Source organism: Diachasma alloeum, unplaced genomic scaffold (assembly GCF_001412515.2).
Source record: "Diachasma alloeum isolate Michigan unplaced genomic scaffold, Dall2.0 Dall_scaffold_00275, whole genome shotgun sequence".
Classification (NCBI taxonomy): Eukaryota; Metazoa; Arthropoda; class Insecta; order Hymenoptera; family Braconidae; genus Diachasma; species Diachasma alloeum.
Window position 1 is genome coordinate 422,308 of NW_021680414.1, and position 24,353 is coordinate 446,660.

Here is a 24,353-nt window from a genome sequence, read left to right on the forward strand (position 1 = left end):
GGCTTCTGAAATGGCGTCGGACACAAAAAATTTCGACAGGCGTGCGAAACACGTGCACGCCGTCACCACCAGAACAGAAGTGATCGCTCGACTATGTCAGGTGTCGACGCGATCATCAATTGTGCGGCAATTAATTTCATTGGCCCCCGCAATACGACCATTACTATCAATTATGATTGGACCCAAAATCTCACGCCTGCGCGCTACTAACTTTGCNCACTCCGAAATTCAATTTTACACCCCACCATCTAATTTCATTTCATCGTTCAATTTACCAAACCATAAATGAAAAAATTGAAAAAGTAACCCGGTATGAAAAATTTGAGTCTTTTTGGGGTCTGGAGGACTTGCGTCTGCGTCTATGAGAGAGTATAGCTCAGCGCCAATGGCCATACTTTTGAGACTCTGCGTGAGAGACGCGGCAAGACTGTGGAGAGACTGCTACCGAGTGGCTCTCGGCGAGAGACTCCGCGTGCCTTACATATATATATATATATATATATATATATATATATATATATATATATATATATATATATATATATATATATATATATATATATATANCTGCAATGAAGGTCCCCTCAGCGCCATACTCTCATGGTCAACGTTCGAAGCTTTACGTGACTCGGTAGATACGCCAGGTTCCATCGAATTCAAATGGGAATTGACGTTCATGCCAATCATCCCTCNTTAATCACTGATAACTCCTCCAATTTTATTGTTTAACAATAATTGAATATATTAATGTAGTTAATTCATGCATTAAACAATTATGAAAAAAAAAAAAAAATCTGTTCAGCGGTTCTCTAGATGTACCCTCCCGGTCGGTCCGCTGTGTTCCCTTTCGGTCACCCATCCTTTTACTAACCCAATTTACTGCTGCTTAGCTTCAGTGATCGCAGATTACCCCGGTATCTTCTGCGCTGTGCAGCTGCTTGTGGCAGGATGTATTTTTTCCCGCTTGATATGATAGGAATGGTGAACAGTGGGGTACTATGGGATAACGGAGAGGGGGGCATGATAAGAGAAATTGGAATGAAAGAGACAATGGGGCAAAATGGGATACTCGGGTGGAGTGGACCAAGGCGACAACGGGGTAAAGTGAGAAAGCAGGCTAGTTAGAGCGGGGCAAAATGGGATAGACGGGCCAAATGGGATAGCGGTTAAATAAAACCCTGAAGTGAACCTGAACAATAATTACTCTCACAGTAGGGTGTAACGTGGTCAATTTTGACTGGGGATAAAAATGAACGTTATCTCGCCCTTTTACCTTGGTAAAGTCAGAAAACTGAAACTCGATGATCGTGGGCGCCAGTTGTTCTTTGTTTCGACGGAAACAACAAACCGAGATTAGGTCGAAGCGGAAAAATACAACAAAACCAAAGATTCAAAGACACAAAAAATTTAAACCTAAGGTGGCTAAGGGAAAGGTCACACGGTGCTTGCACTGCTCAGGGGGTCGGTTGTGGAGAGAGGGGTAGGTTCAGGTGAAGAACGGGTCACTGGGCTCTTATCCTAAAAAAAAGAAACGCAAGGCCAAAATTTAATGCTGAAATATACGGGTCTATATTGTCTCTAAAATTCAACAAAAGAGGTTACGTTCAGTTCTCACAAAACAAAAAAAATAGATATCAGCAATCAAATAAAAAGAAAAAAAAGTAATAATCGTCTCAAAAAACCCATAGTCCGCTCCGAGAGTGAGGGAGAGAGACCAAAAAAATATATATATCCATCGAAAATAATAATAATAATTCCATAATATCACAATAATATCACACCGTAATTAATATCACGCGATGTACGCAGAGAGACCCAAAAAAAAACATAATAGATCCAAAATAAGATAAGTAATTCCAAAAATGAAAAAAAAATGAGAAAAAAGAATATCGAATTCAGTATCGACGAGAGTTGGCTAATTTAGCAATAACGAAGAAAAATTACTTATCATTCCGAATTTTAAAAATAATCCCGGATGATGGAACGTAACGCATTAGGAATTTCAAAGAAAACCCAAAATTTCTAAGGCGCAGCAAACGCAAGTTACAAGAAAAATCCTAGCACAACATAATTCTTGGAAACGCGCGGGCTCGAGAGCATAAAACGAACACGTCGTAGCTAAAACGACGGACGCGGTGCATAGAATCTACGGAGGCGCGACCTTGAAGCGAAAACCGCATGAAAATGTCTCTAACGAAGGCGATGAACGCATGGAAAAAATCGTCAATAAATTCTAACAGGCCGTCAGCACACGAAAATCTTAATTATTCCGTATTTTCAGGGATAGTTCATCCCGAGGCGATGAACGCAACATTGAAACGACCGGAGCTAAATGAAAATAGAACTACATCCCGAGAAAATCGAACGAACGCGAAAATCCCAGAAAGTTCTTAAATAAATAAAACGTCTAATTAATCAAGCCAGAATAACTGGCAGGACCGAAAGGTAAAGAGCTCGAAGTGTTCGGGAAGGCGTCTAGCGCAGAAGTGCCTAAGGAAGTCGGAAACTACACGGCTTTTATCCAAAAATCCCAACACAAAACTCCCGAAATATTCACTCACTTAAACGACATAAAACTATCCTTATGGGTGCGAGAGAGAAGCACGAAATCCACCGTCGAAAGAGAGAGAGACAGACGCGAAATCTCTCGCGGCGTCAAAACTCGCAAAACCTGACAGGCGATTACTGCAATTATTGGGCATTATTTAAACTCTACCACACAGAGCAGGACCTCAAAATCAATAAATTATGATCCAAAAACCCTGAGATGAGAAAAGAACGCGACATTAAGCCGAGACATGCGAATTGCAACACCAAACATATGCGAAACTCACCAGCGAATACCATGCATTTTCCCACTCGCCTACGCCGCAGTCAAAACTCCTCAATCTCGCCCAATATGTTACTCACGTCGCTCAAAATGTTCCTAACTCACCCACTATTGTCTTACACTAATAATAACTCCCAATTCGTTAGTAATAATCGATTCACGAACGGCACAATAAGTCCAAATTAACACGTGGTCACTCTGACGCTGCGAGAATCGATACTGCTGTTCAATGGCGGCTCGGCGCACGGAGAGGGACGTGGACAGAGCGCCACGTGCGCCTGGATTGCGCAACGATTACATAACGGTCGTTAACCGGGATTTCTACCTAACGAAATTCAAATTTAAAGAACTCTAAACAAAAATTAATTACTACAACGATTGAAATGGATGTCAGAGTGGGTTATTAAGGATGTTCGACACCCTTTTAGCCAACATTGACGTTGTTTTCATTTTTCTGGCAAATTATCGATGGGAGTGACGTGAAAAAATATAACGATTTTGTGGTTTGTCATCCTTTAATGGCTCACGAAGTTGCGTAGTGGTGCGATAATTTTCATGCGTTTTTTCTACAGTTTTGTGATTCTTTTTAAAAGTTTAGAGAAAACGCAGGAAAATGTTTGCACCACCTTAAAATTTCGTCAGTCATTAAATAATGACAAAACGCAAAAACGTTATATTTTTTCACGTCAATTCCATCATAAGTTTGCCAGAAAAATTAAAAAAACGTGAATTTTGGCAGAAAGGGTGTAGAACATCCTTAACTCAAGAAAAATTTCTATTTAACTATAATCTCCTCTCCGGAGTGGTATTCTCGGGATCATGGGGCTAGGGAAATAAATTACGAAAGAAACGCACAAAACTTAATTACAAAAAAATGAAAACAATTAGAAAAATCGAACTCAAACGACCTTGGCGATTCACGCGAGAGCAACGGTCGGGATTGATCGCGTGACCTTCCACCTAACCCAAAACTAACCCTTCCCAAACCCCAAAAATCCACTAATTGAGTGGTAGTATTCCAACTACTCCTACACAATCCCCAAAAATTCGAAACGAAGGGAAGAATCCTCAAAAATGATCGTGCAGCTCGGTAATATCTCGGCCTAAGTCACGAAAATTCTATCGGCCCTATATAGTTAATTTTTCCCCATGCAGTTAACAAAACAGAAAGTGTGAAACGCAAAAGAAAAGACAAAACGAATCCAAAATACGAAAGAGGTGTCAGAACGCAAAACAAAATTCCCAATAACGCAAAAACAGATAAGAAAAAAAGGCATTAGAACGCAAAACTGAAATTGTAATGAATCCAAAAACACTCGAAATCTCCAATTATTAACAAAAATGAATTGATTCGAAACTATTGGATCGACTGGGTCATTTTCTCTGCGTACTTACCGTTTTTCCGGTAGTTTTTCCGTTGATCCCGCGGCGAGCGAAGGGATTTCCCCAGAATCCCTTACAATGGTATAGTGGGATACCGAAGTGAATGGGAGTATGGAATGAATCTGGTAGTGAATTAATTTAATTTTTTTTACTTTTTTTACTTCTTTCATTTACTTTTTCAATTTTTATATTTATGGTTCGCTAAATTGAATGATTGGATGAAATTAGATGGTGGGGTGTGAAATTGAATTTCGGAGTAAAAATTTTGAGAATACTATTCACTGCTCAGATTGTGGGATAAAGTGGGACGGTGGGTAAAATGGAATAGCCTGACAAATTGGACGATCAACAAAATTGGGCGGCGGGCGAAATAGGACAACAAGGCAAAATAGGATAGGGTGAATTGACAATGAAATACTGGTCTTAGACAGAATAAGGGTTTAAAGCGGATCCATTTTACCCCATAGCCAGGTTAGTGCGCCGTCCAATTTACTTTGTTGTCCTATTTCACCCCCTTCCCCCGGCTCAAATTCGCCCATCGTCCAGGTTGGTCTAGTCTAACTCACCTCCCAGGTTTACCCCACTAGCTAATTAGCATGTCACTTAGTTCACCACTCATTCCATTTTACCCCACGATATAATTCGCCCCTCACCCGATCACCAGATTATCCCATCTTGCTCCGTTGTCCAATTCATTACTGCTCCCCCCCCCAGTCATCCCCTGTACTGTATTATACTTGCTCCAGTATCTTTTTAATTAATAATGAATGAATCAATAACTCATTTTAACGACATCCTGATTATCAGCCCCGAAAATTCTAAATCCCTATCTTTCAATGAGAGACTCCAGTCTCTACCGTATTGGCGAAGACTTAGATAGGCTGAAGTCTTCCACCAAAGACTCTCCGAGACACGAGACACGAGACACGGTTACGGGAGTTCCAGGCAGGCTGATTTTAGTCTCTCACAGTCTTGGAGAGATCCAATGTACCCAAAATTTTTATCCCGGGAAATTAAAAAAGTAAAACAATTGAATTAATTCGCCATCGGATTCACCCCTTTACTCCAATTCACCCTATTATCCCACGTTACTCCACTGATGGAGTAACTTACCGTTCCGGTTTACTTTAGGGTTTCATTTAACCTTATTCCATTTTGCCCCGCTATCCCATGTTGCCACACTCTAACTAACCTGCTTTCCCATTTTACCCTGCTGTCTAATTGGTCCACTCCACTCCAGTATCTCATTTTGCGCCATTATACCTTTCATTCCAGTTTCTCTTATCATGCCCCCCTCTCCGTTATCCTATATTACGCCACTGTTCACCTTGGTCAATTCTCTCCTATCTCCTCCCTCTCATTAATTGCGCATATCAAGCGAGAACATATACGAGCTGCCATTAAGCAGCTGCACAGCTCAGAAGATACCGGGTTAACCTGCCATCACTAAAGCTAAGCGGTAGCGAGTTGGGTTAGTAAAAGAAGGGGTAACCGAAAGGGAAAATGGCGGACCGACCGGGAAGGAACTGGAGAACCGCTGAATCAATTTTTTTGTTCATAATTGTTGAATTCATGAATTAAACTTTATATTAACTACATCAATGTATTCACTTATTTTCCAACGATGAAATTGAAGGAGTCTCTCGCCGAGGAACGCTCCACAGTTCTCCGCAGAGGAACCAGTCCCTCCACAGTCTTGCCGCGTCTCTCACGCAGTTTCTCAAAAGTATGGCTAGTGGAGTTCAGGAATACTTTCTCATAAACGCAGACGCGAGTTTTGCAGACTCCGAAAAGACTCAAATTTTTCATGCCGGGAACATAAGGTGCCATCAAGCGCAAGATAAAAAAACGAGTGATTTTTTAAACTTTTCACTCAAAACCCAAGAAAACAACCATATGGATTATGGTATAAACTAATAAATAGGAATTATAACACAATCAGTCATACTGGTAGGGATCATCGCAAATCACTTCGTTGCATCAAAGCACGTCGTTGAATGACTTTTTTGTATGGAATGATTCTGATAGGGAATATTTTGTTTAGTGCAGAAATGTAAAACCCACAATTACTCTTGTATTTGGCTATTATGCTAATAGACATATTTAAAAAGGAACAAAAAACTTGAAAGATATCGGGATAACGTGCGAACATGGAAGCTAATCCCTAGCGAGTTGAACCAGTCAAAGGATGAGTGCCCGAAAGGGACCACGGCGGATCGAGAGTGGGAACATCCGGAGAATGGCGAACTGATTTTTTTTAACTTCCCGACCCGTAGGGAGGTAGTTACTTTTGTTTTTCATTATCGTTGAATTGACGCATCAACTGCATTGATATATTTAATCATTTTCTAATAATGAAATTGGAAGACTTATCAATGAGAATTTCTTTTTTCCTCAGTTCGCCCAATCAGAGCGCAGTATTCGAGCTCAGGTGATACTTTTACATCCGTAATGTTTAAGGTGCTACGTGACCTCGATCACTGTGCTGTGATTGGTCGCACCCAGGAGATAAGAATTCTCCTTCGAATCACCCTTGGTCTTCAAAATTCAACGGATATTTCCCTCAAGTTTCCCTGCGTATCAGCGACCGGGATAAATTTTACAGAAAAATCCCTTGCGTTTCCAGCTCGTGAGTTTTATCCTACAAAACTCATCCCCCTGATTGGTACGCAACGAAGCTGTCGGGAAATATACGATAATTTAAAAAATCTAGGGGTATTAGAACTGACTCATTAACTATTGAGATGCGTAAGAAACGGGGAGTCTCTCGCCCAGAGACCCTCGGTGGCAGCGTCTCGATAGTCTTGGACTGTCCTCTCGGAGTGCTTCAAAAGTATGGCTAATGGCGCGGAGCCATACTCTCTGAGAGACTCACGCGCGAGTGTTGCAGACCACAAAGGGACTGAAATTTTTCATCGCGAGTCATTTCAACCATCCGCTGCTAGTCCGTATTTCAATGACAGTTGAATGTGACAATATTGAAATTCAGAGGGCGAGAGATAGGCAAAACTTACTCTTTGTCGCAATTGATAGTATCTCTCAGTCTACCAGTATTTTGTTGTACCCAGCGTGGGGAGTATTTACAATTACAGTATGTTCTAGACCTAAAGAGATCAATCTCAACAATGGTTTATCGGCATTTAATTGCGAGCTCATTACTTGATCATAATAATTGTGTTATCTGACTGATTAGAAAGAGTTTACGACTTTTGTACGCGTCTCATTCAGGTGTGGTCTGTGCATGCCCAAACGGTCTCTTAAACAAATCGACTGGGTTGTTGCGGGTGGGTTGAAATTCAACTGGTTCATTAGTGGCTCGTTTCGCTCGCTCCCATCGTGGCCGGATTGAATTAGGTGGGACTCATTACGGGTCAAATCAATAAATTCCCAACCAATTCCCCTTTTTGTGTTTATTAGAAAGAAAAAACGTAAATTTTGAATTTTCCATCCGGATAACAACAAAACGGCTGAGACGATTTTCCTCAGAATCCCAATGAAATCGAATTACATGTAGATGCATCTACCGTACTAAAAAAATAGAACCTATCATTATTCTCGGTAAAATTGTCGAATTTTCAAAGAAAGCACACTTTTTTTTATTTTTTCAGTTTTTAAGTTTTATGCGAATAACTAACGAACCGCTGCGACGATTGTCTTCATAACCTAATCAAGTCTAAGCCAGATTAACCCGCATCAATTAAAAAAAAAATTCTTTGAATCGGTGCAATTGTTCAAAAGTTCACAAAGTTCGTTACAATCACTTTGTCCCTTCGGGTCGGGAAGTTGATAAAACATCGACTGATTGGTTATATTTTGGCACATGGTCAGCATAATCCAGCTACATTGGCAAGTGTCACATTGACAATGCTATATGAACATATCTTCAACAATAACATATTTGAACAAATCTGAATCATAACAGTGTTACTTTCAGGGATATTGAAAACTTAAAGAGGACAATTCTATCCCTCCCTTCTTTTATCTGAAATATTATAGTCTCCTAAAAAAACAGTAAGAACTCCATCGTCATTTGCAGTAGCGCTTCATCCCATATGATTCTAAGTTTGTCACCTCACCCAAATTCGCTATCGAAACGTTTTATGAGTTTCCATTATAACTGATGCGAGACAAATAAGATAAATATAATAAAATAATTAAATAATTGGTAAATCTGGTCGTCAAAAAAATGAAATCACATAAAGAATACTCGTCTTTGCTTCTAGATGTTCGCCTGGAAAAGTCGACTACCGGGCGAAGGAAAAGGAGGTTCTGGACGATATTCTTGGAGAGAAAAAGTACGATGCCCGTATTCGACCAAGCGGAGAAAACGGAACAGGTAAATATTCCTTTAGAGAGAGAAAATTATTATTAATAAATTCAACTATTTTCACTAAGCTGTATCAGTAATTTGATTGAATTTTTTCTCAACTCTCAACCGGAAAATATATTGCCTTATGTACGAAAATGATGTGAGCGTTGAGCCGTACCTGTGCGAGAATTTTTGAAAATTTCTCATCGGATCTTTTAGTTCACCATTCGATTAACATGAGAAATTGGGGAAGTCTTTTGATGATCTCTCATATGATCAGTAAATTTTGTTTAATCGTGTTACGTCATGATTTCACAGACTTACCTTCGATAAATCCGGAAATATGAGTATTGAAATCACCTGTTTTAGCCTATCCGTTAAGATAATAGCTGGGAATGGTGAGTGCTTTTAGGTTATCCATAAATAAAAGAAAGACAGATTTTTGTATAACGTGGATTTTTAACTTTAATCCAATAAATTTTTCCTCTGATTTTACAAGTTCTGATAACAATGGGTATTTAATAATTCAAATTGATTGATGCATTCCATTCAAATATTTATTTTCATTCATTATCAAATGTCTTTGAATTCTTTTTGAATCAAAATTTTATTAATAAAAAAAAACAACACAAAAAAAAATATTAATAATTACTTATGTGTCCTCTTATCTGTTCTCTGAGTTTAACGTCCGAGTGATAAACAAATTTAATCATTGAGGACTTGACTCAAACCTTGAATGAGATTTTACAAATAAATTGAATCGATTGATCAATAATCAATAATTTTTGGTAATATTTACTTCTGAGTTGAAAGAATTCAAAGTACTAATAAAGGAAAAAATTTCCTTTCACACGGAGTAATAATTATAAAAGATTTCAATTCCTAAATGGAATGACTCATTGAAGCACAATGATTCTAATTAATAAAAATAATTGAAGTACAATCAGGAATCTCCCTGAATATAATAATGATAGTTACGACAGAAGGTCTGTTCATTTAACAACAGTATTTGGGGTTAAATATATATAATATAATCATTATCAGACATTGAACATAATTGAATTCAATCCGAAGAAATCGATGCTAATGTCTCTAAAGACGTAGTGGAAAATAAAGAATTCTTTTGATTTGTAAATCCACAAGAAAGAAACAATGGAAATAATAATGCTCAATTTAAGTTTTGAGGCTTTCGCGGCCATTATTAATTATATTATTGGCTTCCGGATGGATGCCGCGTTTGGTTTCAGCATTGCGCCAACGTTTCGCAAACATTGCAGTCTGCATCTTCAGGGCTATGAGCTCCGATTCTGAGCTCCGATGTTTGGGGGTTGTCCTTATATGTCTTCCCCTGTGATGGTGGGGGAAGGGGAAGGGGGGGAGTTAGCCAATCGTATAGTTTTAATTGATTAGCTGGTCAATTAAAAAACCGGGAGGACGGTTTTCCAAATGGGGTTCACTTGATATCCTTTGTCCTTGTTGAGGTTGTTGGGGTTGAAATCCATAAAAACCCCCCACTCCCCGCCACTCTAAGGGAGGGCATATAAGGACGACACCCGCACGTCTAGAATTGGAGCTTACAAGATCAGTACCTTGGTGGGGGGAAAGGGGGTCAGCCAATCAGAGCTTTTTAATTGGTCAGCTGACCAGGACAAGGGCTTACAGCCCTGAAAATGCAGACTGTAATGTTTGCGAAACGTCGACGCAATGCTGAAACCCAACGCAGCATCCATCCGGAAGCCAATGATAATAATAATAATCATGGCCGCGAAAGCCTCAAAACTAAGATTAAACGCCTCCACGGAGAGGCTATTCTTGGGTCGGTGAATTTATTCACCAAACTTAGGAAGTCGTTGCACGTCCAACTGTGCTCCTTAACCTTTTTTAGAAGGTGCCGCGACCAACAGGTAGTGCCTAAATTCCTTCGTTTGAAGAGTCCTTTTCCCTCGAAGCAGGCCAACATCATCCTTCACCAGGCTTCGCTTAAACTTATTCGAGAGAGGATAGCAGCAGCCAAGAAGAACCTGGCTCAACTCTCTCGACAAATTTTGGATCTCCACCTTTTTCTGTCTTGTTCGTTGGAGTCTCAGCTGTGGGAGACTCTTGATCGTGTTACACACGAACAAGCAGTCCGCACTGCTGAGATGACAACCGAGACTCAAAAAGGGAAATTCAAAAAATTAATCCCACAGGTCCAAGCCCCAATCCTCACACACACACTGAAGAATCTGAGCAAACACCAGCTCAGTGAAACAGAGGTGTCGGTACTCGCGAAGGGACACAATTTCGCTGTCGCCCCCAAGAAAATTCCTACTGAGGAAATTATCAGTCAAACCGAAACGGCAATTTACCATCTGCCGCAGGAGACTGGTGATGCAATCCGAAGAAAGTTGTCCAATATCCTCCACAAGGCTACTCCCTCTAGTGACAATGTCATGAAGGAGGAACGCCTGGCATTGCGTAGTCTTAAGGAGAATAACGACATTATTATTCTTCCAGCGGACAAAGGCAACGCCACAGTGGTCATGGATGGGATAACTACTCCGGAAAGCTCAGTGCGATGCTAGGAGACTCAAAAGTTTATACCAAACTCAGGAAAGATCCTACTCGCACAATTGAACGCAAAACCACGGAACTCCTGAAGAAAGCTGGCCTTTCGGCTGACTTGACTAAGTCCCTCATTCCCAAAGAATCCTTCCCCCCCCCAGACTCTATGGACTTCCAAAAATCCATAAAGAGTCATTTCCCCTCCGCCCTATCGTCAGCAACATTGGTGGGCCAACTTACCAACTGGCAAAGTTTCTTACGAAACCACTCCAAAAGTTGACTGGTCGAAATGATTCCTACATCCAAAACTCTCTGAATTTTGTTAACAAACTGAGAATTCTCAGAAACTCTTCGGAGGATATCCTTGTGAGCTTTGATGTAGAATCTCTATTCACCAACGTCCCAATCCCTGAAACCTTGGAAATAATCAAAAAATCCAAGGACATCCCTTCCCAACTCCTCCCTCTGGTTGAGCACTGTTTGACTTCTACATACTTCCAATTCGAAGGAGAGTTCTATGAGCAAAAATCAGGTGCCGCGATGGGTTCTCCCATTTCACCTATTATTGCAAATATATTCATGGAACACTTCGACAAGGAAGTATTGAAGTCAGCTTTGCGAAAACCCTCTGTGTGGGTTCGGTATGTGGATGACACTTTCGTCATCTGGCCACATGAGAGAACAGAACTAACCCACTTCCTGGAGTACTTGAATGCCCAACACACAAGCATCAAGTTTACCATAGAAGTTGAAGAGAATGGATATCTCCCTTCCCTGGATGTCCTTGTCGAACGTAACCCTGACGGGACTTTGGGTCACCAGGTTTACCGCATGCCTACCCATACACATGGATATCTTCAAGCTACTGCCCACCACCATCCATCCCAGAAAAACTCTGTGATCAGTTCCTTGATGTACAGAGCTCTCACCATTTCCCAGTCCTCCAACATCGACAGCGAAATTGAACATCTCGAAACTGCCCTTAGCAACAATGGGTACAAGATCCAACAAATTCGAAGGATCAAGGATAGACTACAGAATAAACTATCAGCTCCCCAAGAGGAGTCTAGACCTGAGGAGAACCAGGAAAGGCCAAGACTGACCGTCCTCCCCTACCTAAAAGGTACGACAGAAAGCGTAAGCAAGATCCTGGGCAAACACAACATCCGAACGATCTTTCAACCTCCGAAGAAGATCGGACAGATGCTGCCAAGTGCAAAGGACCCACGACCACCCCTTATCACACGAGGAGTTTATGAAATCCCTTGCTCATGCGGAAAAGTGTACATTGGAGAAAGAGGGAGGAAGATCAGTACACGGATCAAGAAACACCAACGGTGCTCCAAATACGGTCACCTGGAACAGTCTGCCCTGGCTGAACACTGGATGGATACTGGACACACTATTCAGTATGACCAAGCCAGAATGCTCGCTAATTCCCAAGCATATTTCTAAAGGAAATATCGGGAAGGTCTGGAGATCCATAAGAACCCTAACAACCTAAACAGGGATAGAGGATATCAGATGAACGCCATTTGGAAAACCGTCCTCCCCGTTTTTAATTGGTCAGCTGACCAATTAAAAAACTCTGATTGGCTGACCCCCTCCCCTCCCCCACCACTCTAAGGGAGGGCATATAAGGACGACACCCGCACGTCGAAGCTCAGAATCGGAGCTTATAGCCCTGAAAATGCAGACTGCAATGTTTGCGAAACGTCGGCGCAATGCTGAAACCCAACGCGGCATCCATCCGGAAGCCAATGATAATAATAATAATCATGGCCGCGAAAGCCTCAAAACTAAAATTATTAAATATTTCTGTATAGTCATTATACATTCTTTGGGAAGTTCGCGTAATATCAGAAATGAAAATATGAAAATATGAAAATTTATTCAATTTGTCTATAGCTTTTTCAATACTCTGATCTTTTGAAATATTGTTAATATTTTCATGAGTAACATTAAATGGAGATTTAAAAGCTTTTATCGATTTCCACATATCTTGACTATTCTGACGAGACAATGATGAGCAAAACTTTGAAACTCTTCCTTTTTACTTTTCTCAATTTTTTCTCAACTTTTTTTTATTATTTCCATAATGTTATCAAAAATGGCCGTAAACGCAAATCTTTCAAAAAAAATTCCGCTTCTCTCCTTTCTTCAATAAGCTCAGTACGGTTAGGCGTCCACCATATGGTACGTGGAGGAGACTTTCTACAGCCTGAGATTTTAGAAAACTCCACTTTTGGCTCCAGATCCTAGCAAATTCTTTTTAATAGCTTCAATTAACCCATTATATTTATATTCTGCACCGAAATCGTCTAAATCTCTAATCAAATTTTCCGAAAAATCTTTAACGTGGGTTCTAAACCCGACTACTTGACTTTGTTAACCGATATTTTTTCTCTCAGAGAGGTTCTGAAAAAGAGAGAATAATTTGACCATTCTATAAAAATAGGATAATGGTCACTTCTCAAACTATCTTCATGTGTAATCCATTTCATGGTTAAAACCGAATCATCTGACCACATCGTTAAATGTGGAGCACTAATAAACTTGGGTCTATTAAATAATCTACGAGTTTTACAACCTGTATTGAGGATCGTAAGATTATATAAAAAATTCAATATATTTCTATATTCTGCCAGTTCGTTTTCTAGACGGGTACTACCCCAATTGGGATGTTGTGCCTTAAAATCACCACAGATCAAACAGCTACTGCCCAAAGATTGAACAACATAAAAAAACGAGCCCATTCTTCATTATTAATAAAGAATAAAGGTGCACGATATACATTAATAACGAACAATGCATTCCGATCCTGCTCAATTCTTATGCAAACCCACTCCATTTTATCTGTGATTTTAAGATCTTTAAGTTGCACATACTCAATAGAATTCCTAATTGAGATCCTAACCCCCTCCCCCCATGTGAGTCTCTTGTTCTATCCTCTCTGATATCATGATATCCTCTCATTAATCGAAACATTTGATTACATTTTGACCATGTATCTTGAATACAAATTATGTCAAAGTTATTTAGAGATATTAAATTTTGAAGTTCTCCCACTTTAGAAAAAACACTCTGGGTATTTCACTGACAAAATTTTAAGGTTCCTTCAATGTTACTCATTTTGTCTTTTAATAAATTGGCTTTCAGAATCCCTCATTTTATGAATCAAGCTATCCTCTTTCATATGTATTTTCAAAGCATTAAGAAAAATCCTAGATAATTGGAAAAGTTTTTTGTCCATCAATTTTCCAATCCTATCTGATAATTCCACTTCAGATAAAAACAACGCTGGTCGAATTATTGTTTCTGTTTCAGTCGATTCTGATCCGTGACTCTCATCATTCTGTACCTGTCCCTGTTTTAATGGCGACCTTGAGCCCCCACATAATTCACTTTGTTTAAATCTTTTAATTTTTCGGTATTTGAACCGATTGATACAGAGTGGAATTGTCCTTCACTAAATAAAGAAAAGTTCGATCTATAGTTCAAACTCCTATTCCATTCAATTCAAAGTCGTACCGTTGTTTCACCACATTCCTCGCTTCCTTAAAGGACAAGTTCTCGTAAACCTTTAGACGATGAATCTCCATTTCTTGTTCTCTTTTAGGACATTGTTTAAACAAGGAATCATGTTTATCCCCACAATTAACACACTTCATAGGACCCGTGTAAATCTCGGATGAATGTTCTTCCCCACATTTAAAGCAAGTCATTAATCTAGAGCTACCGTAAGGGGACTTGAAATGAGCTCAGCGGTAACAATTGAAGCATTGACGAATTGACAGAATAAACGGTTTGATATTACATTTATTAAAGCATACCGTAGCAACTTTAAGTAATTCCTTCTTTCACATGTATTTTCAAAGCATTAAGAAAAATCCCAGACAATTGGAAAAATTTTTTTGTCCATCAATTTTCCAATCCTATCTGATAATTCCACTTCAGATAAAAACAACGCTTATCGAATTATTGTTTCTATTTCAGTCGATTCTGATCCATGACTCTCATCATTCTCTACCTGTCCCTGTTTTAATGGCGATCTTGAGCCCCCACATAATTCACTTTGTTTAAATCTTTTAATTTTTCGGTACTTGAACCAATTGATACAGAGTTGAATTGTCCTTCACTAAATAAAGAAAAGTTCGATCTATAGTTCAAACTCCTATTCCATTCAATTCAAGGTCGTACCGTTGTTTCACCACATTCCTCGCTTCCTTAAAGGACAAGTTCTCGTAAGCCTTTAGACGATGAATTTCCATTTTTTGTTCTCTTTTAGGACATTGTTTAAACAAGGAATCATGTTTATCCCCACAATTAACACACTTCATAGGACCCGTGTAAATCTCGGATGAATGTTCTTCCCCACATTTAAAGCAAGTCATTAATCTAGAGCTACCGTAAGGGGACTTGAAATGAGCTCAGCGGTAACAATTGAAGCATTGACGAATTGACAGAATAAACGGTTTGATATTACATTTATTAAAGCATACCGTAGCAACTTTAAGTAATTCCTTCTTTCACATGTATTTTCAAAGCATTAAGAAAAATCCCAGACAATTGGAAAAATTTTTTTGTCCATCAATTTTCCAATCCTATCTGATAATTCCACTTCAGATAAAAACAACGCTTATCGAATTATTGTTTCTATTTCAGTCGATTCTGATCCATGACTCTCATCATTCTCTACCTGTCCCTGTTTTAATGGCGATCTTGAGCCCCCACATAATTCACTTTGTTTAAATCTTTTAATTTTTCGGTACTTGAACCAATTGATACAGAGTTGAATTGTCCTTCACTAAATAAAGAAAAGTTCGATCTATAGTTCAAACTCCTATTCCATTCAATTCAAGGTCGTACCGTTGTTTCACCACATTCCTCGCTTCCTTAAAGGACAAGTTCTCGTAAGCCTTTAGACGATGAATTTCCATTTTTTGTTCTCTTTTAGGACATTGTTTAAACAAGGAATCATGTTTATCCCCACAATTAACACACTTCATAGGACCCGTGTAAATCTCGGATGAATGTTTTTCCTCACATTTAAAGCACGTCATTAATCTAGAGCTACCGTAAGGGGACTTGAAATGGCCCCAACGGTAATATTGAAGCATTGACGAACTGACAGAATAAACGGTTTGATATTACATTTATTAAACCGTACCGTGGCAACTTCAAGTAATTCCTCTTCCCTGAAGAGTACTTTACCCGTGTGAGTGTTTATAAAGGGAGCTGTGGAATTATTTTATTTTCATTATTCTCCTTGTTATCCTGTGACTTCTGAGGATTGTGAGAATCCCTTTGTATACTTGAACCTCTGCGTGAAATTCTAGAGATTTTAAAGGGAGTAATTGGATCAGACCCAAGGTCAGACTTGTATACTCTAAGGCCTTGAATATTCTCTTGTTCTTTTGTTCTCAGTTAAGCCTTGAATATTTTCTTGTTCTCTTGTTTTCTGTTAAATCTGGGTCTACTCCATGAATAACTCCGATTTGGAGAAATTTAAATATCGGAATACCACCTCTCTAGTTTATGTCAATCATTGAAATATTTGCTATTAAGGAATTAGCATCTTGATAAGTTTTGAATGTGAGGGAGATTTTACCGTTCTTCTCTTTGTTTATAAAGAGGAGATTCTCGAGGTAGCTCTTAAATTTAATTCCCAACTTTTGAATGTGTAGTTTAGCTAAGTTATTACTAGCTCGATCCGGATTGACGTGCCAAACATGCACAATAAAAGGAGCCTTGGAATTACTAGTGTAAACATTGTCTTCTTGGAAGTCAACCTCCTGATGAACAGAGGTAGATCTTTTATCTGGGGGACCATTTCTTCCTACATCTTCATAAGACCTCTTACGCATTATTGAATATTTTCACAGCCTTTATATGATTGACTAAAGTTAGTGTAATACTTCACTGAATCAACTTGGAGACAGTCAGAGGCCCCTTCAGTTTCGCTCTCTTTGTTTTTTTTATTAACACTTTTTAGTTCAATTTAAAAATAAAAAGGCACTACGTAAACTAATTAGTCATACAGAACACACAGAACATTTCTGTTAAACGGACCAGACTCTTTCAATTCTCTTCAATAGTATTCAGTTCATTTCATCTTTCTTTCTTCTTCTGATAGAAATTCATATCAAACGTTCAAACTAAGCACAATCAAATCAGAGCTCCGTTCTGCAGCGCAGTCCAAGGCCGACTCCATGAGTTATGAATAATTTTAGATTTAACCCATTGAACGATCTTCGTGCGTCTCTACTGTGCAACCACGCGTGGATCGGCGCAATTGGGGATGACGCGTTCAGAATCCTACCAAACAAGAACGGATGAACTTCACATAACCGTAATGAAATTTGTTCCATTTGACAGGATTGTTCAAAGAATTTTCAATTAAGAATGAAGTCACACATGGAATAATCAACGGTACAGCATTAAATTGGAGAGAATTCAAATTTTATAAACCGAAAGCACCCGTCAAAGGAACAAAGTGTATGATTGATACGTGTCTGCCGAGCAGGCGCATGGATACACTAACACTTAGCCACTAGCACACACATCTATGTCACGCGCGCTCATTGGCTGCACCCCTACCATTCTCACACCGATACGTATTGTGTTCTTGATCGTTCAATTGGTGTTACATGCCGATACATGCAATGTAGAATTATTAATATAAATTAATTGATGTTAAGGGGAGACCGCGGAGAAATTTTAAAGGCTCTGGGTATTATAGAGACCGATATAAAAGTTTATATTATGTATTGTAGGTGTAAAAAACGTGAGAAAAAATCGCACTCAAAAATTTTCGGAAAGTTTTAAAGGGTCAAAACGGGTCAAAATTTACATAAACGTTTTTCTGCCACAATTTTTGACCAATTGAGCTAAAATTTAGGTTACACCCAGTTGAAATATACACAAAAAAGAATTATTTGTGTATATTTTGACGGATTTTGAAAATATTGATTTTTTATATATATTCATATGTTTTTCTCCCCAGTGGTATGCCCTAATATATTATAATATGAGAGAAATCGAAGTACATACTATCTCAATAAAGTACGAATGTTTTCGGACTTTTCCAACTATTTTTTCTCTATTTTGAAAATGTCTTGATGTTGATGACCGAGTTGACATTGCAGTATTACATTTTAGCAACATCACTTTTACGGGTTATAACATCCCATGACTTACGACAGAGAATGGTGATAAATAATGGAAAGTCCGCGCCCTTTTTCCCTTTACCTGCTGCCATCTGTCGACAATTAGTATGTAGTCTGCGGCTTGCCGAAACTTCTTCCGAGTTTTACTAAATGCTGGACCCAATGAAATGAATGTGGATACATTCAAATAAATAATAATACGATATTCATTACGACTAAATAAATCATTCGCTAATAAAGTTGAAAAGCAAGAAAATATTGTATGCAGTAATGGAATAATAAATTGTGAGAAATAACGGAATACCACTTGTTGAAGGTGGGACCTCCGTTTCCGGTCTGCGAGGATAAAGTTGGTAGTTTTTGGGTGCTTTGGTTATTAAGTTATTTTTGATTATTTTAAGTTGAGTGTATTAAAAAGAGGGTAAGGAGAGGGTTGGGAAAGGTAAGAGTGGCGAATGAATGGTGGAGTGGAAAGGATTAGAGTGGAAGTGGGAGTGAATTGAGGTGTGAAAGTGACAGTGAGAGTTTGGAGGTTAGTTTCGGCGGGGGTGATAGAAAACGGGTTAGAAAAGTGGAGAGTGGAGTAGGAGGGTTAGAAAGTAGCAGGGAAAGTAGTAGGATAGACACAGAGAAGGGGGTGGGGTAAAGAGAGAGGGAGTGAGTGTAAAAGAAAGGGTTAGGTGATTAGAGAATAGTTTGGCGCGGAGGGGAAGGGAGAAGGGCGGGAGAGACAGGTGGAAAAAGGGGAAAGAAAAGAAAGGGGCGACAAGAGAAGATAGCGGGGCGAATTAGAAGTGGGAGGTGAAAGAGTAGGTAAAACAGGGGAGAGAAAGTGAGGTAGGTAAATGAGTTTTCTATTCAGATCTATAGTAAACATCAAGGTAGATAAGGAAGAGGGAACAGAAGAGGGGGAAAAGAAAGAAGAGATACTAAGCGAGGGGGAGGGGGTAGGGGGAGACGAGTCGGAGTATTTGTCATCAGTTTCGGCTGACGTTTCAGAGGCTTCTGATACAGAGGGAGTGGTGGGGAGAAATAGAAAGAGGAGAGGCGTGTTTTTGATAGCCAGAAATTGCTGAGGGAGAAGTTGCAGAGGGAAAGGATTAGGAGGAGGAGCGTCTCTGGATCCCCGTCGGGTGGCAGGCGTTTTGAGATAGAGGGGAGAAATCTAGTTTTAGAGGGGAAAGAGGCAGGTAAAAAGAAAAAAAGAAGTGATCAATCAGAGGGTGTTAGCGAGGAGGGGGAAGAGGAGACAGAAGGGAAAAAGAGAAAAATGCAGGGAAACGGGAAGGAAGAGGAGAAGGATGATCCGGTAAGGAGATTAGAAAAGCTTATGGTTAAGTTTAGCGACAGTACCCTGCAATCGCTGAAGGAGCTCAAGGAGGATGGAGGGGTAACGAGGGAGGAGATAGTGAAAGTAAAGGAAGCGTGGGAGGATTGGAGAGGGAAATGGGATGAGGAAAGAGAGAAGATATGGGAGAAGTTAAGTGAAATGGAAAATAGAGCGATTGATGAAGGTAGGGAGAGGAAAAGGAAGAATATAGAAAATAATAGAAGATGAGAGGAAATAGAGAGAAAAGTTGCAAAAGTAGATACTCTAGAGGAGAAGCTGGAGGAGTTGAGTGTAGGGGGGGTACAGAACGTAGGGCCGAGAGAGGAAAAGGCAGTGAAGGAAAATCAGNAGGGTGTTAGAGATTGAGGTGGACGTGAAAGAGATAAGAAAGATAGGTGGTAAGGACAGACAGGGAAGACAGTCGGTGATGTTAGAGCTTAAGGACCCAAATGATAAAAAGAGGATGGCAGAGTACAGGGCTAACCTGAGAGGCCGGAAAGAGAGATTAGAAGACGACTTGACTTGGAGGGAGAGGAAAAGACAATGGTGGTTGCTACAGGTAGAAAGAGTTGAAAGTGGGAAGGAAAGAAGGGTGAATGTAGCAAGGGATAGGCTATGGATAGATAGAGAACCGTGGTTTTGGGACGAGATGTCAGAGAAGCTTAAGAACAGGATAGGGGAAGAGTGGACGGGGGGAGGGAGAGAGGAAGGAAGAACGGAAAGAGATCGGTCAAAGTCTCCTTTTGGGGAAAGGATAAGAAGCAAAAGCTAAGGGAGCACCTGGAGAGAGTGGAATGGAAAGAAGGATAAGTGGATGAGACACTGGCGGAAGTGAAAGTGAGAATTAAAGAGATTAAGGAAAGGATAGATAAGGAAATGAAAAAGAAAAAGAAAGTATGGGGGGACTGGTGGGATGAGGAATGCAAAGAAAACAAGAAAGAGGTAAGAAGGACTCTGAGGAGGGCTAGAAGAGGGAAGGCGGATAGGGATGAGTACAGAGTGAAGAAGAGGGAGTTCAATAGGATGTGTGGGAAGAAAAAAGAAGAGGAGCAAGCAAAGTTTGAAGAGGAAGTAGAAAGAGCAATAAAGGGGGGAGAGTGTGGGAAGTGATTAATAGGGAGAGAAAGGAGAGAAAAAAGATAAACGAGGGATTAGGATTGGAACGGTACAAAGATCACTTCATAAGGCTGTTGGGAGGAGTTGACGGAAGGGTTATTGGGGAGGGAAGAAGGGAAGAAACGGAGGAAGAGGGAGAGGGGCTGTCGCAGAAGGAAGTTGAGGATGCGATTCTCAAACTGAAAAGCGGGAAGGCGGCGGGGGAGGACGAGATAGAAAACGAGATTTGGAAGGAGGGGGGAGAGAGAATAAAAACATTAGCATGGCGGATATGCAATAGAGTTTGGAAAGGGGAAGGGTGGCCGAAGGAATGGAAGGACGGCCTTCTGGCTCCGATCATAAAGAAAGGGGAGGGAAGGAAGGTGAAGGATTACAGGGGAGTCACACTGATGCCAACATTGTATAAAGTGTATGCAGCGGTGTTGACCAGGAGGCTTGAGGAAGAAGTTGAAAGGAAGAGAATAGTGCCGGACAACCAGACAGGATTCAGGAGAGGTATGGGAACATTAGGCAATATATTCGTATTGAACTATCTGGTAAACAGACAGTTGTGGGAGAAGGGAGAGAAGATGGTGGCCTGTTTTATAGATCTAAAGGCTGCTTTTGATTCGGTTAATAGGAAGCTGTTGTGAGAAGTAATGAGGGAGAGGAGAATATCGGAGGGACTTACGGAGAGGGTTAAGGAAATTTATAAGGAGACTGCAAGGAAGGTGAGGGTTGGGGGAGAGGTTACGGAGAAGTTCTGGACGGCTAGGGGAGTCAGGCAGAGTTGCTCGCTGAGTCTTATTCTCTTCAACATTCTGCTGGCGGATCTGGAGGAAGTGCTGCGAAAGAGAGGAAAAGGGGGGCTAGTATTAGGGGCAACGAAGATATTTTCGTTGGCATACGCGGATGATATGGTGGTGTTGGCGGAAGAGGAAAAGGGGTTGAGACTGATGCTGGGAATAATGGGAGAGTATATGAAGGGGAAAGATTTGACAATTAATGCGGAGAGGTCGAAGGTAATGGTATTCAGAAAAGGGGGGAGGAAGGGGAGGGGTGGTGAGAAGTGGCGGCTGGCAGGGAGGGAAATGGAAGAGGTGAGGGAGTTCTGTTACTTGGGTTATTGGTTTCAGAAGAATGGGGGACAGGAGAGGCAGGTAAAGAGTAGAATAGAAAAGGCCGGAAAGGTAATGGGTCCGGTATGGGGGATTGGAAAAAGGAGATTCAGAAAAGACTGGAGAAGACGAGTTTGGTTGTTTGACACCTTAGTGTGGTGGGTGATGGGATACGGAGCTGAGATATGGGGGTGGAAGGAGAGGGAGGGGGTAGAGAGGCTGCAGGAGAGGTATTTAAGATGGGTGTTTGGATTGGGAAGAGGAACTCCGGGGTACCTCATAAGAGAAGAACTCAAGAGGGAGAAATTGAGGACGAGGGCAGCGAAAAGAGCTTGAAATTTTGAAGAGAAATTGAGAAGGGGGGAGGGTAGCAGCATTGCCAGGAACTGCCTAAAGGAGTTGGATAGGAGGGGGAACAGGTCCGTAGTATCAAGATGGGAGATGAAGAGAAGGAACTTCAAGATAGAAAGAGGGATATATAGAATAGGAGGGAATGAGAAGCAGGCGGGAGAAGCAATGGGAGGATTCGAAAAAATTCAGGAAATCGAGAGGGAAAATCAGAAGAAGGAGAGATGGGGGAGGATATTGAGGTTATCGTCAAATAGATGGTACAAGGCGGTAATAGTAGAGGATATTCCGAAATATCTGATGAAGGAATGGAGGGAGGAGAGGTGGAACAGGCTAATGAGGCACAGATTAGGGGATGGAATGAGAGGGGAGAGATCATGGGAAAAGGAAGAAAGGAAAAGATGTAGGAGATGCAGGGTAAGTGAGGAAACTTGGGTGCATGTTCTGGAGGAATGTAGACAAGAAGAGGGAGAGGAAAGAAGTGTATGGGAGAGGATAACAGAGATTCTGAACGAGGAGGGAGGAGGAGAGAATGGATAGATGATTGGGAAAAGGAAGGAATGATTGTGTAGAATAGATGAATGAGTGAGGGAAGAGGGGTGGCTGTGAATGTAGGGGGGAGGGTGACGGGGGAGGGGTGGGAGATTAAGGGGTGGGATAGGGGAGAGATAGAACTCTGGATGGTATACAGAGATGGTTCGGAGACCGGAAGCGGGGGTTCTACTCAGCCTCACACTCGCACGTTTCTCTCTCGCATTCGCTCAGTCACTCTCAAACAGTTGCATAGATGTAAGATGTCATAGATATAAGCCTGTAAATATATATATATAAAAAACTAAATTAGAATTAAAGTAGAATTATAAACTAGAATAGAAAATATCTAAAAGCAAATATGAGAAGGAAGGCGGAAAACGGAAGTTCTTTGTATCCCCAAGGGGAATTCAAATAAAGAATTATATCACTTGTTGAAGGTGGCGCCCTCTTAGTTGGTTATCCCTTCGAAGTCTCATGAAATAAAATTGTATTCATATAGACGTAAGCGATGTATTCAGGGAAAACAGGACGATAAAGCAGTTTCCTGGGGAGTATTACCGACAGTGTTTGTATGTTCAGCACCTAACTTAGAAGATAATATATCGGATGAGTTTATCGACTGATGAGAGACGTGATGAAGAAACGCGGGAAATATTTGGACGCGCGAGGGTCTTTAGTGGATTGTACTCTTCTCACACGAATTAGTACGAGAGAAAAAACATTCTGGTCTCCCGTAACAATCATATCAAATCAGAAAACCTGCATTTCAGTAAAATTTTCACTTACTAGGACATGAGCGTGCATGATTTTGATAGTGGTTTATGTATAGTATTTATTTATTTGTTGAAAAAGGAATTGATTTTGGCATTCTTTGTGTTTTGACTTGAAAAAGAATTTGAGGAATGATTTGAAAATATTTTCAGAATAATTTTGCACGTTATACATGAAAAAAAAATATTTTTTCTTAAAAGTATTTAATAATTCCACGCCAAATGAGTTAACCCCGGTCCCTCTTGAAAATTGATAGCGATTCTTTTCTACAATTGAGAGCGGATGGGGTTGAAAAACTTTCTCAAATTTCTCTGACAGCCCAGTTCGAACACATGATTTTCTTTGGCTTTTCTTTTTTGTTTCCTATTCAATACGATTCAATAAAGTTTACTCACATTTTATTTCAACTGCAATTTTTTCTGATGAACGCAGTGAGATGAGTGTGGTTGAATGAATAAATAAAGTCTCGTTATGAGTCGATGAGAAAATGAAACTGTACAAAATTTCAGCTCATCTTCTCAATTTGTAATGTTCAATAATGTATTGTGTAATTTAATAGAAAACCTAGTAAATTTGCTCAATATTTCTCAATAGAATTCCAATAGACATCCTTTAGAATTCCAATACAATTTTATCATGCCTGTGTACATCTACATGGGAAGAGTCCAATTTATCGCAAAAAAATTACATCTTCCGAATTTTAAATTTAAAAAACCATCTGAAGATGTGCATAGAGTTAGTCGTGTTAAAGTACTTGCTTAGGCTCAGTTGCACCATCGTCTGTTAACTAAACCGCCAGATAACAGCCAGTCAGCTCATATGAATTATACAGGGATAAATTTATCTGGGGGTTTGAATAGCTATCAGGACTTGGTGCAACCGGGCCTCAATTAGTTATACCTGGTGAACATTTCACAATGCA

At 40.1% G+C, this 24,353-nt stretch overlaps 1 protein-coding gene across 1 annotated transcript in view; it reads left to right on the forward strand.

The window, feature by feature from the left end:
- LOC107037951 (glutamate-gated chloride channel) overlaps positions 1-24,353 on the forward strand; it is a 239,727-nt gene that overhangs the window by 214,534 nt on the left and 840 nt on the right. The window contains exon 3 of the mRNA XM_015256785.1: positions 8,437-8,549. Within this exon, the coding sequence (XP_015112271.1) occupies positions 8,437-8,549 (113 nt within the window). The remainder of the gene's footprint in view (positions 1-8,436; positions 8,550-24,353) is intronic.